The sequence below is a fragment of the Triticum urartu genome, chromosome 1, assembly GCF_003073215.2.
Source record: "Triticum urartu cultivar G1812 chromosome 1, Tu2.1, whole genome shotgun sequence".
Classification (NCBI taxonomy): Eukaryota; Viridiplantae; Streptophyta; class Magnoliopsida; order Poales; family Poaceae; genus Triticum; species Triticum urartu.
The window spans coordinates 22,917,297-22,935,626 of NC_053022.1; the positions used below are offsets into that span (position 1 = coordinate 22,917,297).

An 18,330-nucleotide genomic window follows, 5' to 3' on the forward strand; every position below is an offset into this window, starting at 1 on the left:
CACTTTCATCACTTGTAACCACGCCATCTGCTGTGCTATCATGAATCACAATCGTTTGTTCATTGTCCAGCTTGCGAGCTTTATCCGCGATGCCAACTGTTATATTTCCTTTAAAAAGCCCCTCAATGAGCTTGATTTCAAAGGTGCACTCGACTGCATTCAGGACAGTTGTGAATCTCACTTCTGTAGTGCTGAGCCAGCTCTCAAGGGTTTCACTTCTAACCATGACATCTTTCTCTCTAGACAGTACTCGGCCATCAATGCTTATTAGACCCTTGCTAAATGGCCTGTCTGGAACTCCTTCTTCCCTTATTTTAAGATCTATCTCTAGATAGATGAAATCAACCAGCACTAGACCTCGATATGGGCCAGTTAAAATCAGCATTCCATCCTATGAAAAGAATTGCACGAGAGGTTAGAGTATGCTCATCCAAACACTGCTCAAAATGAAGATTGGAAGCATGCCATAAAAGCTACTCCATTTATATGCAGATGACTGTCTGGATCGACAACCACCAGCACTAAGATGACTCCATTTAGATGCCAATTAACAGTTGATATTAAATGCACCATGGAATAAAATGAAACCCGATTGGAACAAACTTAGAAGCAAGGATGTACCTTGTTGAGATGCTGGCAATCATCTCTATTGCGGTGAAAGAGATAAATGCACTTGTAGTCAATGCTGTCTCTGGCAATGACACGGCCATAGACATTGACTGGGAAGCCTACATCTGAGGAGACTATGCTGACAGAGAGGATGTTTGCAGAGTCTTCTAGCCCAAATTCATCTTGGTAGATACTATCGGTGTATCGCATTGGAGGGACAGACGCTGCGACGAATAAACAAAATATATCTGTCAGATTATTTCATCACAATAAAAAGCACCAGTTTGTGTTTTTCCCGTTTATATCCCACTGAGTTAAACCATCTAATATTCTTATTTTGACTTGCGAGTTAACTACAAGAGAAAGCTATCATCTCACCATTCGAACCAAGTTAATTTCAATTCTAGCGAAATCAGTGATTTCTGTTGTTAAGTGATATACATATGAATCAAATCTAAGTAAATGAAATGAGATTCGCTGTTAACTTCAAGAGGAAACTATCATCTCACCATCTGTAGAAAGTCAATTTCAGTTTTAGCCAAATCAGTGAGTTCCTGTTGTTAATTGAAACTAGATCCAATCTAGTAAACGGACTGAGATTTGCTGTTTACTGCTATGCATCAATAATGAACATGGCATGTCAGAGGATTCTCCTAACAGAGGATTATGCAGGTGAAACGTACTAATTCAGTTCCCATGCATAATGTCAATCAGACAATTCTACAAATATAAAGCCAAAAGAGAAGAGTACTACACCGGCTTCAGAAACGGAGAGGCCACTTACACTCTTCGTTGATGTCAAAGACGGAGAAATCTCTGAGAAAGAATCGGGTGTAGACGTCGCGCCCCACCTTGGGATCGTGCTGGATGATGGAGTCCATGACCGCATCGTGTGCCTCGCGTCTCCGCCGGTTCTCCTCCATCCTCCGCGCCTTCTCCTCTTCCTCCCGCCGGCGCCTCTCCACCTCCTCCTCCGCCCAGGCATCCCAATCCTCACTGTCATAGAAGAAAGGCTCGAAGCGCTCCACCTCCTCCTCCGACTCCAACTGCTCTACAGACGCCATGATGAATGAATCCTTACTCGCCGCCGCCTCCGAGCAAATCCTAACATCGCCGCTGTCGACCCCTTTCCTCTTTGTTGATTCTTATGCTGCTAGTGCTTTGGGCTGGGCTAAGGCCCAGGTGACTTATCAGCGGGTACCGGTGCCACTTGTTGGGCCAAGGCAAAGCAACCTCTTTATCTCTATACTTACTTAACATATTAAATACTCCTACTTCTTGAACGCAAAAAAAAAATATTCCTACTTCTAAAAAAACTTAACTTGTTAAATTCTTCTAGAAAAACTTAACTTACTAAATTCTTCAAAAAAAACATAACTTATTAAATGCTGCTAAAAAACTTAACTTACCACCCCGTTCCTAAATATAAGTCTTTAAAGAGATTTCACTAGGACTACATACAAAGTAAGAATGAGTGAATCTACACTCTAAAAAATGTCTATATACATCTGTATGTAGTTCGTAGTGCAATCTCTAAAAACACTTATATTTAGGAATGGAGGGAGTATTAAATTATCAAAAAAAACTTAACTTATTAAAGATTTCTTTTAACTGAACTTATTAAAGAGTTAACTTAAATTAAAGAGTTGATTATCAAAAACAAAACAAAACAAAAAATAACTTAAAGAGTTGATTCTAAAAAAACCTAACCTAAAGAGTTACCCCTCAAAAAAAAACTTAAATTAAAGAGTTACCCCTAAAGAAACTTAACTTAAAGAGGTAGCCCAAAAAAGTTAACTTAAAGAGTTTCTCAAAAAAAAAAGTTAACTGAAAGAGTAAAATTGCCTCAAAAAAAAACTTAAAGAGTAAATTTGTCTAGAAAAACTTAAAGAGTAAAATGCATAGGCGGTCCTAATTCTTTCGTTGAATTGCCAACTGAGTCCCAATACTTTGAAAATGCAAGTCTGGGTCCTAAATCTTTTTAAGTCGTCCATCTCAGATTCTAATTCTCTCTCATCAGCGCTGACCAGCCTGCGTGGCACTTTGACCCCAGCCACGCCGTCTGGAAGGCCCAGGCGGGAGATTTCCTGAGGCTAACGATTGGGCATTTATGCAATGCGGCCCTTTGTAGCATTGATTCTTTTCATTCCCCGGTCCCTAGGTCTTCTCTCTCTCTCTCTCGCCATGGTTGCTCCATCGCCATGTCGGCCGCCTCAGGCTCGTCTACTAGGAAGCGCCCCAGGAAGAAGGTTGTGCAAGCGTCACTTCCACTGCCGCAACCAACGGGGAGACTGTCGTTGGTGGCATGCCATTGCTGCCGAATTCGGTCAACGATTCATCTTGTGTCAAAATTAGACGCAAAATCCTAGGAGGGTTTTCTACAAGTACCCCTAATCATTGTGTAAGATTCCATTTTTTGCTCGATTTTGATCTCTTTTCCGTGTGTTTTCTCACATGTGTGAAATTGTGTGACAGGCTTAATCAAATCTTTGCCAACACTACTACTTGGAAAGATAGACCAGACAACTACAAGGATGTCTTGTTTGGAACTAGGCACACTGAGTAGTGCTGATTTGGCTAGTGTCAGTGCTAGTGAACAAATATAGTAGGAAGAAGACTATGAAGCAATAAATGCAAAGCACTTTTGATAGTAAATGAGCTTATTTTCCTATATAGGAGTATTTTCAGTGCATTTTGTTGTATTGGTTGCAATAATAGTGCATGTAGTTTTTAAGAAGTGATCCTGTAGTAGGGAATGAGAATGAATAAAGTGTGGTGCATGCTTGATGTATCCAATTGTATATGACATGTATTTGTTTGAATGGAAATGAATTTTGGCAACATTTTGTTTGTTTGCCTATAATTTGGTAGCAGTTTGTTTTACTTGCATTGACCGGGCAACTAAACATTAACATAGAGAGTGAAAATTTGCACAAAATGAAACTTAAAAGCAGTCTTAAAGATAGACTGGTGGGTTCAACATTACAAGAATTGATCTTACAAAGTTCATGATCTGCAACATAAGAAACTAGCATAGCACTTTCCAAAATAGGAAACGCGCTCATCGAGTTCATCCATGAGATCCGGGACATCTTTGCATGGAAGCCTTCAGACATGCCAGGTGTACCTAGGAAACTCGCTGAGCACACTCTCAATATTGATCCTAAGTTTAAGTCGGTCAAACAATTTCTTCATTGTTTTAATAAGGAGAGGCATGGCCATTGGAGAAGAGGTGGCCCTCTTGGCAACCGGGTTCATTGTTGAAGTTTTTCTTTCTGAGTGGTTAGCTAATACGGTGCTAGTACTTAAGAAAAATGGCACTTTGGCGTATGTGTGTGGATTTACACAGACCTTAACAAAGCTTTGCCCAGCTGATCCTTTTGCTCTTCCCCATATTGATCAGATCATTGATGCTACGGCGAGTTGTGAGCGTTTGAGCTTTTTAGATGCTTATTCTGGTTATCATCAGATCAAGATGGCCTGTTTGCAAATTTTTAGAATCCTCAAATTCTAAAAGGAAAAAAAGTTATGCTCAAATTTCAGTTTTTTTGAATTTTTGTTAAATCTGGTCAAACTACTTATTCAAGAAGTATTAGTGTTACTAACTAATTATTCAAGAATATTAGTGTTACTAAATAATTATTTCAGTTTTTTTGAATTTTGGTCAAATATGGTCAAACTGTGGTCAAAAAATGGTCAAACTACTTATTAAAAAATATTAGTGTTACTAAATAATTATTTCAGTTTTTTTGTATTTTGGTCAAATCTGGTCAAACATTGGTCAAACTATGGTCAAATTGTGGTCAAACTATGGTCAAACTACTTATTCAAGAAATATTAGTGTTACTAAATAATTATTGTTTTTTAGAACAATAGTTTCAAACTCAAACAATGAAATGTGTGACTTCATGCTCAACCTAAATTCCTGAGGGTTAATAGGATTGACATCTTACTATTGTCAGGAAAACAACTTGGAAACGAGGAAATATAGAACCCTGAAGTTAAGCGTGCTCAGACTGGAGTAATGAGAGGATGGGTGACCGTCCGAGAAGTTAGATGATTTGGAATGATGAGGGGTGAATAGATATTAGAGGTTAAATTGAGCAGTGATGAGGGTTGATTAGAGATTAGAGGTTAAAATAATTCAGAAATTTGAAAATAAAAAAAATAAAAAAATCATAAAATTTCCTTTAGTACCGGTTAGTGTTATCAACCGGGACTAAATGTGGACCTCCAGGCAGCGGCCACGTGGAGGGCCTTTAGTCCCTGTTCGTATAAGAACTGGGACTAAAGGGGGAGGGTTTAGTAACGACCCTTTAGTTGTGTTTCCTCACTCGTGCACGCACTAAATTTGGATGTTTCTTTCGGATGGCGCCCTAAAAAGCAGGTGTACCTTGTTGATATGAGTAATATATCATTTTCTTAAGCCTAGATGTCACACGAACAAGCAAACATTTTCGTTCATTGAAAAAACTTTAAGCGAATGCTCAAAAAATGTGATTTTGTATAAGGAGTTGCCATGTTGTAAACTAAAAATTGCCATTCAGGAATTGCCATACTAGCTGAATGAAATCGTCATGCTACATCAACGGAAAAAGGTGATAATTGACATGCTCTAAAAACATAAATTATCATCGTCTGTGAATGTGTTCGCTCATATTGACATCCTGAGCGAACCAATTAGTGCTTAGTGCCAACACCTCGTAGTTTGCTCAAAGGATGTATTTGCAGTGAACACTTCAGGATTGGTGCGTGGGACCCGACATGCACAAGGTCGTTCGCTCCGACTCCTTAAAAATCTGACATCAGCCTTCTAACATTTAGGTAAAAAGAAATAGCAGGACCAGACAACTGTTTGGCAAATGCATCAAGTACAAATGAGCAGAAAAATTGTATATAATGCCTACAAAAATAGTGAAGTTAACATCATGTCAGTGCAACATAAACTAACATTTAAACACAATGCAAGCCCAGAAGCAACCATGTAATACTGGCCTCAGGCTTCCCTTCAAGCTCCATGGAAGATTCAGAGGTTGGGGCGCGTCGCATGATTCTTTTAACTTCTTATAGTTAGACAATGCTCGAGCGGCCGTCCTATGTCATGCTGAGACTGGAAGAAGAATGCTAGTTAATATAAGGACAATGTATTGACTGTTTAGGAAAATTAAGCGCCATCATTCAAGATGAACATCTCTGCTTGCATTTGGATAATGCCTTGACTGAAACCTTCATTGATCACATGTTTCCAAATTCAGTTGAACATGTCTCACGAGCAAACAAGTTTCAGACTCAGGGTCATCGGCAATGCTAACCATCAAAGTTTGCTCTGAAGCATCAAAGGGAGCCAACCATGCTTTGGAGGACGCTACCTCAGACTATAAGCATAAGCCATACACTGTCTACAACCTCAGCGTCTGCACTCACGTCCTCAAAAGATCGGCAGTTCCTCCCTTTCCATAGATTCACTACCCCAAACTGACTTTTTCCTGACGGCCAAAATCCGTCAGGAATCAACAGTTTTCGTCAGGAATGAGCCCCTGCCGTCAGGAATTTCCCGTCAGAAACAGCTTGTCAGGAAAGAGGATTGTTCCTGACGGTCCCCGTCACGAATAGTGTTCCTGACGGCAATTCCTGAGGGGAGCCCCTCGCCTCCCAAACTCAAATTCCTGACGGCCCCACCGTCAGGAGATACCGTCAGGAACATCTTCTGTGGCTCTCAGGACCATACCTTCAGGAATGAGCTCAACATATATCCATGACGGCTAGCTTCGTCAGGAAAGTATGAAAACAGTCGTCAGGAATCAACCAAGACAAACCAAAAATATTATTGGAAAACAGTATATATTCACAGCCACATGCAAATCTTTTGACAATCATGCGTACACAAAGGTCACACGACCCGGTTTAAAATCACAACCAATTCCTAGGTCACAATGTACCCATCCAATTTATTTAAATCTCATTGTTCACAAGATCCACACATTCATATCCAAGTCATGATTCATGGAAGCTCGACTTAACAGGAGGTGTCACCAAGTCCAAAACACGCATACTAGTTGATTCCTAAATTGCCAGGAGAAGCAATTGACAAAGAAAGCCTAACTGCACTGCAGTTCACAATATTAACTAGCTATACTACTGGAATTCCTAAATGTTTGTCCTGTGTTGGAATAGAACTATGCTCATCCGCATGAGTAGCATGAGGATTGTCTTCATCATGGGAACATTCTGCCAACGGAGTATCAGCATTCACTTGGGCTTGGAAGGTTCCATTCACCTATACAACAGAAAAATATAGGAGATTTCAGTGAACAACGGTGAAAGGCAAAACTGTCATACATACAGGTTTTCAAACCAAAAGGTAAGCTCCAGCTCATGACACACTTGTTGCTAGCCACCAAGCAAGTGAAGAAGACTTCTCTTATTGCCAAGTACAGGCTGCAATTATTTAAAATGTAACCGGAACATAATGAACAAAAGAAAAGAAAAGGGAAGAAAAAATAAATGGTTGCAATCCAATGACCTATATCCATAGTATTCATGGCAAATGAAATTTTGTGATGACCAACCCCCTTCACAACTTTACGTGATAGCAAACAAAATCATCACTTCATAGGAAAAATCTAAGTATGCGGCAGTACAGAACTAGCACTACATGTAGAAAACTAGCAGTAAGCAGCATATTTATAGCTTTGCGATGCAAGTTCCGAACATCAGCAGTTTAGCATCACTAAAAGAACTTGCTGTATTTCAAGTAAGGACGGAACATGGGCATGAGCTAAAACAGTTGGAGAGCCTAAACAAGCTGCAAGGCAATCCGAAAATTCATCATCTTGAAAATGTTAAAAACAAGGAGGCGGGCGATGCAAAGCTAGCTGATAAGAAAAGACTAATATGACTAGAACTGTCCTGGGGTGGTTCCTTACAGACTTACTCACCAGAAGTTCAAGTGGAGGTGCTTGAGGGCCTTCGCCCACCCAAGGGTCTGGTGAGGAGAACGGTGGCCCCAAGTATCTACAACGACTTCTACTCAGAAGCTGTATTTGTGAAGAAAATTAGAATAACTGGGGACATACTCATAAATGCAAGTTTAGAGGTATATACATCGTGTAGTATAAGTGTTATTGGAGCAGCAGGGTGAAGCTAATGCACTGACAACCTTTTGCTGTTCTACTTCTATGTTTGTGTACACAAGTTCAAGAGAAATGCAAAGGATGCCATCATTATAATACAACTGTACTGATCATGGAACAAACAATTTATTGAAAAACAAAAATGTTACATTTTAGATTAACATTTGTCGTAGTTTTGAATAAAGAGCAAAGGTGCAGGAACTTACAAGACACTTTTGAACATTATATTATTGATGGGGCCACAATCTCCACTCTCAACCACATTTGCAAACTTCCAACTTCATGAACTTGCAAGTGTTCATCTTTGTTGCTGCCATAGGCCATTCTTCTTTTCCTACATAAGAGAAGATGCTCTTCTAACAAACAACCAACACTCAAAACTTGGACAAAACTCGATATAGAATAAAACGGCAGTAGGTGAGGTTCAGAACGAGTTCATGCTGGAACACAATCAACAGGACACTAACATTTTCTCTTAAGTTGAACAAGAAATTTAAATCTAACAGAGCATCGGATCTTCAGTCTTGCAAAGGAGCAAATAATTGAAATACTAAGGTGATAAAACTAGAACTAGATCATCTCAATTGGAAGCATAAAGGAACAGACATCACACTAACTGAACAAGCAAGGGGTTCAAGAAATCAGCGAGGGAAGAGGTGAGATAATGGAGTACAGAACATAAATTTGGCTTCTGGAGCTTGGTGTTGCAGCAGTCTAAGACGTGGCTTTGAAGATGGAGAAGAACAGGAACATGTAGATGCAAGAGACGATTAGCAGCAGGTGTTGACAGAGTTCAGCAGCAAGCTGTCGTTGGGGAAGAGCAGCGTCGTCATTGGAGAGGAGGTAAAAGTTTAAATTGTGCTGCAAAAAGGCTCTAAATGCTAAATGAATAAATGTTCTATCAATTATCTACAAGGAAAGAAAACATGTACGAGAACAAATAATCATTCTCAGGTGGTTAGTCAAAATATACATGAAAGACATCTTCTATTCTGTTCTCAGGTGGTTAGGGATAGCAATATATGGACAAGGATGCCGCCAAACACACCAAGCATGATTTATTGAACATGTGCCCATATGGTTACCCACAGAAGAGTTGACACATGATAACAATATATGGACAAATAAAGCATTTTGTACCTTGCTGCTTACAAGGAGCAATCCCTCCCCGTGGTCATCCTTCCATAGTTACTTGACCTCCAAAAAGATAGATCCATAGTTACTTGACCTCCAAAAAGAAATATCTGAGAACACAAATTACATTAGTGATCCATAATCCACCACATTATATAGAAGCATAATTTCTAACTCATTCTGCAGGGTCATACATCTTTCCCTACATAAGGGAACATGTTTTTTCAACAAACTACCCATACTGGGAGGTCAAATGAAACTGAATGCAACTTACCAACACGCTTTTGGTCTGAATAAATGATAATGAGCCACTGCAGAAACATAGCGAATTTATCACAAGTACTACAAGATTACTCAATCAACATCGTTTAAGTACAAAATGAAATTGTTAACTAAAAAGGCAAAATGTACCACTGTACACAGATTTGAAACTAATTTTCAATCGTAAATAGCATTTTTTTTCAACATACAGAAGTTCTTTGCATGGACATAAAATGCACAAAAGTTACATATTCAGAATTAAGAATGAAATAGATTTTTTTGTAGCTGTGCAGCACATCTAAACTATTTGACACAACAGCCAGATTGGGTAGGGAAGATGAGAAAGAGGGCCTGGACGGGCAGGGAGTCACCTCTGCACGGGGAGGGAGGCGGATCTGGAAATCGCCGGCCAGGGAGGCGGATCTGGACGTCACCGGCGAGTTGGGGTGGCGCTCGACGGCGAGGGGGGTGGCGCTCGACGGCGATGTGGGCGGCGCTCGACGGCTAGGGGGGGCGGCTGATCGGAACTGGACGGCCGGTACGGGGGAAGTGGCGGCGCTGGACGGGGGAGTGGGAGGAGTATCTCGATGGGGAAAAGTGGATCGAGTTCTAGGTATTTTGACCAAGCCCTCCTGTGTTTTGACCAAGCCCTCCTGTTGAGAGCGCAAGTCGCACGAAATACACCCTGGGAACGAAATTTCAGCGCGCTTTTCACTCTCCAAACGAAAATATCACGCGCCTCAAAGCGAAAATATCTCCGGGTCCCGCATAGGTATCTTCCTGACGGTCACATATACGTTCCTGAAGGTGTGCAAAGTGATTCGCGACGTGGATAGTGTCCCGACGCGAACGTGCAACTGCGTTCCTGAAGGTTATTCTCATTCCTGAAGGTTATTACCGAGAGCGTCAGGAACGTAACGATCTTTCCCCTCGGTTGACCATCCACGTCAGGAACACGTACACATTCCTGAAGGAGGTTTCGCGCCCGTCACGAACGTGTCTGGCCGTCACGAAAAAGTCTGTTTGGGGTAGTGATTCTACGATATGTAATCAGCAGCAGTGTCTTGCTTCTTCAAGACAGCAAACTTGCTCAGGGCGGAAGATTTGTGCCACCAAACTTTGATTGTGACAGCACGAAATCCGACGGTAGCCACCTTATTGTCAGAGGGACAGAAGAGGTGGCGAGCGAAGGAGCAGTTAAACGTCAGTTGAGTAGCAGATTCAGGAACCTGATCACATTGGACAGAAGAGGTGCCATTCTTCAATAGAAGCCGCAAGTAAAATTTAATTTTGGGCTCAGCCTTCACTTTTAAGAAAAAGGGTTTTCCCCCGCTTTGTATTACAAAGCAACCAATCGATACAGCCAACGATAGGTGTTGGGCAGAAGCAGCACAATCACACCCAAAAGAAACGAAAGAGAAAAAATGCCGACAACGGCGGATCAACGGAAACGAAGAAGCTTCACGACCACTGCGCCCACCGAAGATCTCCCACCAAGCTCCAAGGCTCTGAAGCACCGGTACCAATCAACACCTCCAAGAAGGACCGCGACGATGACGACGTTGCTGCCAAGGGTTTCCCCCGATACGCAACGAGGCGAGAGGAAGGGTCACCCCCGACGCCCTCCATGAAGGTCCGGGAGCACCCACTGGCATCGCCGCGTCGGTGTCGGACAGGCCGACAGGAGTTTCCCCCGATCCCAACCTTCACCTCGGATGCTCTAGAGCCTGCCACCAAACCGACCACCCACCATCTTGCGCCACCGCGGTCATGAAGCCTCCACGCCGTCTCACCACGGCACCACGAAGTGAGGCCTGCACAATGGAGAATAGGAGTCGGGGCTAGGGGCCGCAGCACCGTCGGCACGCGGGAGGGCACGACCTCCACCGTCAACGACGGTAGCCGACCGGACACAGTAGTATTAGTGTTACTAACAAAGAAGAAATTGCCATGGAACACATTATTAGAAATGCCATGGGACACATTAAAATAACAAATTGTCATTCTTATGGATTGGTGAACCTTGACATATAGGTAGATACGGTTCATATTTTGCCATATGCTTTACATTTATCTAGCTATATAATTGACATGTGCCCTAGTACTAACCAGGGAGTTCCTACATGTGAATTGTTTCCATAAAAAAATTGTTGTGCCTCTCCTTCATGATGGCATGGCAATTTTGCCATGAAGTTTGAAACAAAACTTCATCTAGCTTTTCCATGTTCTACGAACACAACACCCCCCAAGATTTACCTTGTGACTAGCTCCAAACAAAATTTCTCTCAAATTAATCCGTACATTATGACAAAAGTAGGACAATGCATAGCCACAAAAATCACCTGGGATCTGAAACTATCAATGAGGATAGTGACTACAGGATCCGCCAGGCAAAATGAACACAAAATGCCATACATTAAGAAAAAAATCTCCAGACATGTATCAAAATGAACATGCAAAACTTTCATGGTTGAAGACTAAAATAGCGTGACAACTTCATTAAAACAACACATGTGTCGTGGCTTGCTGCACAACACCAGGGAGCTTTGGATGCTCCTCTTATTGGTTCGGTGAGGGGCAAAGAGGGGAACGAATCACACCTACGTAACATGATGATTTTACCTAGGTCCAGGCTGCTATGAAGTGTAAAACCCTATGTCCTGTTAGTGCCCCACAGCTTCTCTTGTCAAATAACTTCATTAAAGTCACCAATGCACACCCCAAGGTATTGTGCTCTCACTTCGCAGATGTTTTATGGTGTCCAGGTCTTGTACCTTAGGCTCATATTAGCTTCCCATAAAAACATGAGAGTCGGCATTGCTCTTTTCCTGGTTTCGAAATGACTGAGTCAATGTGATACTGAAAAAAGAAATCTTTCATATGGTAGTGACACACTAGACATTCAATGTTTACCAAGTAGTAGAACCCATGATTGAGACGAGAGAGCCACACACCAGACATTGGCTCTTTATGATGATGGAGACATAGGCACATTATGATTTTATTGATATGGTAGTCACATTATGGGCAATTTGGCACGCTTGGCGCAAATAAATTCATGAAGGAGAGTTCCAGTTGTCTCTTTGAGCACACTTTTTAGTCAAAAACTTCATCTGTGACATCCAGAGCACCCAACAGAACAAATCACCATCCGAATGGCCTAGAGCTCTGAATGAATCACATGCTATTTGGAAAAGCGCCTCTAGAGGGTTTTGCAAGCTTTAATGTTGACAGTGCGGTGTATAGCGATGGTGGCCGTTGAGTAGTGGGAGTCATGTGCCACACCGATCAGAGCAAGTTCCTAGGCTCGTCCTCGATCACATTCAAGAACATCACCTATCCTACCGTTCTGGAAGCCCTAGCGTGTCGAGAAGCTTTGTCCTTGGCTGATGATTGGATGTTGCGCAAGGTAATAATTGTGTCAGACTGTTTGTAAGCAATAAAAGACATTCAAGATAGGGGCAGGAGGTCGCTACGGTGCTATTGTTCTAGAGATTTCCCAGCGTACGAATGATTTTGAGGTGTGCAATACAGTCATGAAGGTAGAAGCCACAACTTTGAAGCTGATAGATTAGCAAAACCCTCTCTGTCATTAGGTTTCAACTGTCATGTCGGGCTGAGAATGCCACATGATCGTGTAACTACCACTTAATAACCCTGAATAAAGTTTCATGATTCCATAAATTGTTTTGGCCTATCGACATTAGCTCTTCTTCACTTCCTCTCACTGTCCCTGCGGACGGACCCCAACCTGTTGTGCCACGTAGTAGGACAGATTACAACTTCACTGCCGAGCTATCAACCCTACACACGTTGCCTTCTTCGCAAGACCACCCGACTCTCAGTTCTCCCCTCACGGAGGTTGTTGCACCCATCCATCCATCCACCATTCAGATGGCGCTGCCCCTCCTTCCCTTGCGTCGCCAACATCCCCTCCTCTAGGTGCCACCCTGACCACCGGTGTTAGTTCAACATCGACGATGCCAATTCGATCGCATGCCTTGCTAGTCTATCATGTAGCCTTTGTTCCTCTATATTGCCTCGGTAGCTAATCGTGGTACACCTTGTTTGGGATGGTTCAAACCAGCGATTCAAATATATGAAATATGTCTTTATTTCACATTATATATGTATATGTAAACTAATTTTCAATTATATATTTCCCAAAATAAAATGAATAAATAAAATCCTGAGTTTTTTAGGGTTAAAATGTCAACGACGGTAGCCGACCGGACACAGTAGCAGGAGCATACCAGGCCCGTGGGCCCACAGGCCCGGCCGGGACCTCCACGCCCGTAAAGCTCCCGCCACCACGCTCTAGCAGGCACGCCGTCGGCATCACCGCCCCCATTCGAGCTGCTCCTCCTCCAGACCACACAGACGACGATGAAGCCACGCCGCGGAGCCGGCCCGCTAGGACCCAGATGGGACCCGCAGGGTCAGATCTGGGCTGGGGGCGTGCCGCCGGCCAACCAGCGCCACCACGCCTTCTCGCCGCCAAGGGGCCACGCCACCACCTCACGCGCCGCCGGCCACTGCCGCCGAGCCGAGGAGCACCGCCGCCGCCCATGCCCCGGGCAGGTAGCCGCGCGCGCTGGGACAGGCCGTCCCGCCGCCGCCAACACCACCCGGACAGGCGCCGGGGGCAACCGTCGGCGGCGGCAGGGAAGGAAGAGGAAAGGAAGGTGGCCGAAGAGGGGAGGGGCTCGCGCCGCCCCGGCCACCTCCCGGGGGGGGGGGGGGGGGGGGGGGGGGGGGGGGGGGGGGGGGGGGGGGGGGGGGGGGGGGGACGGCCGGCGGCCGGCGGCGGCGGGGGGAGTGAGGGAGGAACCCTAGAGGACGGGCCAAATCAAGTAGAAGTCAACCATGGGTGATTCCTCACAGCCTTCACTTTCCAGTTTCCAAACACTATCCAACAGTGGTTGAGGGGAGTTTGCAGCAAAGTGAAATCCATATGCAAGGCAGCCGAAGCGACCATCCGCCGTTAGTAGCCATCGAATATCATACAGGCCCATGGACAACTTAACAGACCACACTTTGTCACACATCCAACCATTTAGTTCCAAAGTTTCTTTGACAGTAATATTCTTCTGGCAACCCGAAAGAGGCATCCAAAAACCCACTTTAGCTGCATCACCAAGCTCAATGTGTGTGCAACAGTGCAAACAGAGAACATATAGCTTTATGCCTTTTATCAATAATTATCACAGGGGGTAGGGCTGCCAGACCAAGGTATCTTGATGCCCAAACTAAAACAAGCAGGTACAATGCTCTACTAACACAAGCAGTGTCCTTGATGCCCAAACCACCGGCAATCTTGGGGGAGCAAACAGAGCGCCAATTCACAGGACATTTCCTCCCCTTAGCCTCCTCATCCACGTTCCAAAGAAAATTTCTTGTCCATTCTCTTGGTTTTCCATTTGATTGGAGCAAAATCAGGGAGGAAATAAGTTGCAGTGCCGTGAAGAAAGCATTAACCAATGTCAATCTCAGGTTTGCTGTGATGTTCTGTTCTATACTATTTCAGGTTTTCAGTTCATGCTCAACGTATTATAATTCTGATGTTCTATAACTCCAAATTTATTTACTGGCCCTGAAGATACGTGATCCCAATCCACTTTATTTGAAGTTGCCATCTTCAATTGTTACCAGTCCACTGGTTTCATAACTGCCCTCAAGATGTGCAAGAACAAAAGACAGCATGAACCTTTTGTTTTGTGCTGTTTAAATAATGATTCACAGAAAATCGATCAAATGTTGATTGTTTCTTAAACTATGGTCAGGAGAATCATGCCTCTTGGTGCTCGTCAATGCGTTCAAAACAGCTAGTAGAGCCAAACCATCAAGAGTGTTACAACCAACGGTTTTTTGAGGTAGAGATGGCAATCATTCAGAAGTTCAGATTGAAATGGCATATATTACAACATACTGACCTTTATCCTCTCATCGTGCTAAATCCATGTATCCAAGTTAGCAATTCCAACATTTTCCAGTGCATTTGTCGTCACCACCAACTTCACACACTATTTAGAACAAGAGATTACACTCATACATAACTTAAGAGCAAAACCATATACTGTAAAAATCATGAATTGTTCACATTCGCGTATGACAGGAAAGGCACTAGGTAATATACTTGATTTACTGGGAAAATAAATGTATGCCCTAGGTAATATACTTGATTTAGCAGAAAATCAACACAGATGTCGTCAATTAGCATATCCACATATGCATATGTGGAAGCATTGCCAGAAGCCCAGAACCGAACACAGTTTATAAAAGAGAACATGGGTAAAAAAAGTACCTCTGGTGGCATGGTGTCTTGAAGATCGTTTCTTTTGTAAAGATCCTCAAATTTCTTATGTACCAGCAGATTTTGTATTGGCTTGAACAGGCAACATGGATCAAAAAATGAAGCCACTTTCTCATGAAATACACTCCTTCCCAAAAAACATGTGGTTCAGGACTGATAACATGAAGGTGTCTCCTGCCTTCCTCGTTGAACCCAGGTTGTGCTTCAGAAGTTAGTTCCGAATAACAGCAACCAAACACAATGCAAAGCCATCTTCCAAATAATTAAATTTTCAGGACATTTAGATAACACAGACGTGACCATGAGCAATCAATACAAACCACAGATAAATATGGTAGAAATGTCCCTTAACAGTGACAAATGTTCGTATTTCCGCCTAATACATGTCTAACAAAACACCAAGTGCACTAATCTTCTTTAATTATGCCAAAAAATTAAGCCAACAAATTTGGTATAACAAGCCAGCATAATATATAATAACTTAGTTCGCTACTCATTACTTATAATCCATCAAGTTACTTAATAACAATAATATAACTTAGTGCACCACATTATTACATCACGATTAACATAGTTCACTACATCATTGCATCACTTCATTACATCAGAACTAAGTTTACCAAGTCACAGGATTACAGCCTAAAGTCCATCAAGGACCAGACAATCCTGAATCCGAACTCCCCAGCACCACACGTAATTTTCTCTTCATCTACACCAGTGCGGCGTGGAGTGAAATCAAAGGTTCGTTCAGGACAAACACCAGCAGCCTCATTATTTATGCAAAACATTACATTTCTTTCCAGACAGATAGTAATGACACTTCGCCGGAGTTTGATAACTCCACTTTCATCACTTGTAACCACGCCATCTGCTGTGCTATCATGAATCACAATCGTTTGTTCATTGTCCAGCTTGCGAGCTTTATCCACGATGCCAACTGTTATATTTCCTTTAAAAAGCCCCTCAATGAGCTTGATTTCAAAGGTGCACTCGACTGCATCCAGGACAGTTGTGAATCTCACTTCCGTAGTGCTGAGCCAGCTCTCAAGGGTTTCACTTCTAACCATGACATCTTTCTCTCTAGAAAGTACTCGGCCATCAATGCTTATTAGACCCTTGCTAAATGGCCTGTCTGGAACTCCTTCTTCCCTTATTTTAAGATCTATCTCTAGATAGATGAAATCAACCAGCACTAGACCTCGATATGGGCCAGTTAAAATCAGCATTCCATCCTATGAAAAGAATTGCACGAGAGGTTAGAGTATGCTCATCCAAACACTGCTCAAAATGAAGATTGGAAGCATGCCATAAAAGCTACTCCATTTATATGCAGATGACTGTCTGGATCGACAACCACCAGCACTAAGATGACTCCATTTAGATGCCAATTAACAGTTGATATTAAATGCACCATGGAATAAAATGAAACCCGATTGGAACAAACTTAGAAGCAAGGATGTACCTTGTTGAGATGCTGGCAATCATCTCTATTGCGGTGAAAGAGATAAATGCACTTGTAGTCAATGCTGTCTCTGGCAATGACACGGCCATAGACATTGACTGGGAAGCCTAAATCTGAGGAGACTATGCTGACAGAGAGGATGTTTGCAGAGTCTTCTAGCCCAAATTCATCTTGGTAGATACTATCGGTGTATCGCATTGGAGGGACAGACGCTGCAATGAATAAACAAAATATATCTGTCAGATTATTTCATCACAATAAACAGGCCCAGTTTGTGTTTTTCCTGTTTGTATCCCACTGAGTTAAACCATCTAATATTCTTATTTGACTTGCGAGTTAACTACAAGAGAAAGCTATCATCTCACCATTCGAACCAAGTTAATTTCAATTTTAGCAAAATCAGTGATTTCTGTTGTTAAGTGATATACGTATGAATCAAATCCAAGTACATGAACAGAGATTCGCTGTTAACTTGAAGAGAAAACAATCATCTCACCATCTGTGGAAAGTTAATTTCAGTTTTAGCCAAATCAGTGAGTTCCTGTTGTTAACTGAAACTGAATCCAATCTAGTAAACGGACTGAGATTTGCTGTTTACTGCTATGCATCAACAACGAACATGGCATGTCAGAGGATTCTCCTAACAGAGGATTATACAGGTGAGAGACGTCCTACTGTAACGTAATTCAGTTACTGTCAATCAGAAAAAATTACTACAGCTTCAGAAAATGAGAGGCCACTTACACTCCTCGTCGATGTTGAAGACGGAGAAGTCCCTGAGGAAAAACCGGGTGTAGACGTCGCGCCCCACCTTGGGATCGTGCTCGATGATGGAGTCCATGACCTTGTCGTGTGCCTCGCTTCTCCGCCGGCTCTCCTCCCGCTTCCGAGTCTTCTCCTCTTCCTCCCGCCGGGACCACTCCTTCTCCTCCACCGCCCAGGCCACCCACTTTGCCCGGTCATACAATAAAGGCTCTAAGCCCTCCACCTCCTCCTCCTCCTCATCCTCCAACTCCTCTACAGATGCCATCGCCAATTCGCCCGCCGCAGCCGCCGAGCCAATCGAGCAAACCCTACTTTTCCTCTTTGTTGATTCTTATAGATGCTGCTTTGGGCTGGGCCAAGGTCCAAGACTATTAAGTAACGTGTCAGCCTAGGCAGCCCCTGGGGTGTCCCTTAGCAATTGCCGCAACCGTAGAGACCTTCCCTACCCTGCAATCCCTTCTCGCCGGCGGTCGGCGGGGCCCGGGCTGTCCGGGACGGGGTTGGCTTGGGAACCTACCGCCCGCGGAAACATCTTCTCGGGCAAGAGATCTCAATGGAAAGTAAAGCTTCAGGCTCGGGGTCGGCTCCGACCGAGCTAGAGGCGATGATGGCAAAGCTTGGTTTGAAGGAGGAGGACCTCCAGGATGTAGTGG

The 18,330-nt window shown here is 43.2% G+C and overlaps 2 protein-coding genes and 1 long non-coding RNA gene across 4 annotated transcripts in view; all 3 read right to left on the bottom strand.

Annotated features, from left to right (window-relative positions):
* Positions 1–1,707, bottom strand: part of LOC125532595 — a 3,152-nt gene extending 1,445 nt beyond the window's left edge. Inside the window, exons 1-3 of the mRNA XM_048696598.1 lie at positions 1,394–1,707; positions 622–833; positions 4–391 (exon numbers count right to left, since the gene is read on the bottom strand). Of these exons, the coding sequence (XP_048552555.1) occupies positions 4–391; positions 622–833; positions 1,394–1,673 (880 nt within the window). The 5' untranslated portion in view covers positions 1,674–1,707. The remainder of the gene's footprint in view (positions 1–3; positions 392–621; positions 834–1,393) is intronic.
* A 4,822-nt stretch (positions 1,708–6,529) lies between these two features.
* On the bottom strand, positions 6,530–9,781 carry LOC125543505. Of its 2 annotated transcripts, XR_007298570.1 has the most exons (6): positions 9,509–9,781; positions 9,151–9,187; positions 8,883–8,986; positions 7,949–8,076; positions 7,548–7,646; positions 6,530–6,886 (listed from the first exon to the last, which is right to left on the bottom strand). It is a non-coding gene; the product is annotated as an uncharacterized LOC125543505 (long non-coding RNA). The 2 variants fall into 2 exon arrangements; XR_007298555.1 differs by lacking the exon at positions 9,151–9,187.
* Positions 9,782–15,953: 6,172 nt separating this feature from the next.
* Positions 15,954–17,942, bottom strand: LOC125532596. Its single transcript, XM_048696599.1, has 3 exons — positions 17,657–17,942; positions 16,913–17,124; positions 15,954–16,682 (listed from the first exon to the last, which is right to left on the bottom strand). Exons 1-3 carry the CDS (start codon positions 17,940–17,942, stop codon positions 16,083–16,085), a joined length of 1,098 nt encoding a protein of 365 aa, XP_048552556.1. The 3' UTR covers positions 15,954–16,082.
* Between the last annotated feature and the right edge of the window lie 388 nt (positions 17,943–18,330).

Excerpts from the sequence above, each read along its gene's own strand:
- LOC125532596 (XM_048696599.1), bottom strand. The coding sequence starts at position 17,942 with ATGGCATCTGTAGAGGAGTTGGAGGATGAGGAGGAGGAGGAGGTGGAG. Across the intron at positions 17,125-17,656 it reads CTTCAACATCGACGAGGAGT|CGTCTGTCCCTCCAATGCGA; the intron begins GTAAGTGGCCTC and ends TATTCATTGCAG. Across the intron at positions 16,683-16,912 it reads ATTGCCAGCATCTCAACAAG|GATGGAATGCTGATTTTAAC; the intron begins GTACATCCTTGC and ends TTCTTTTCATAG.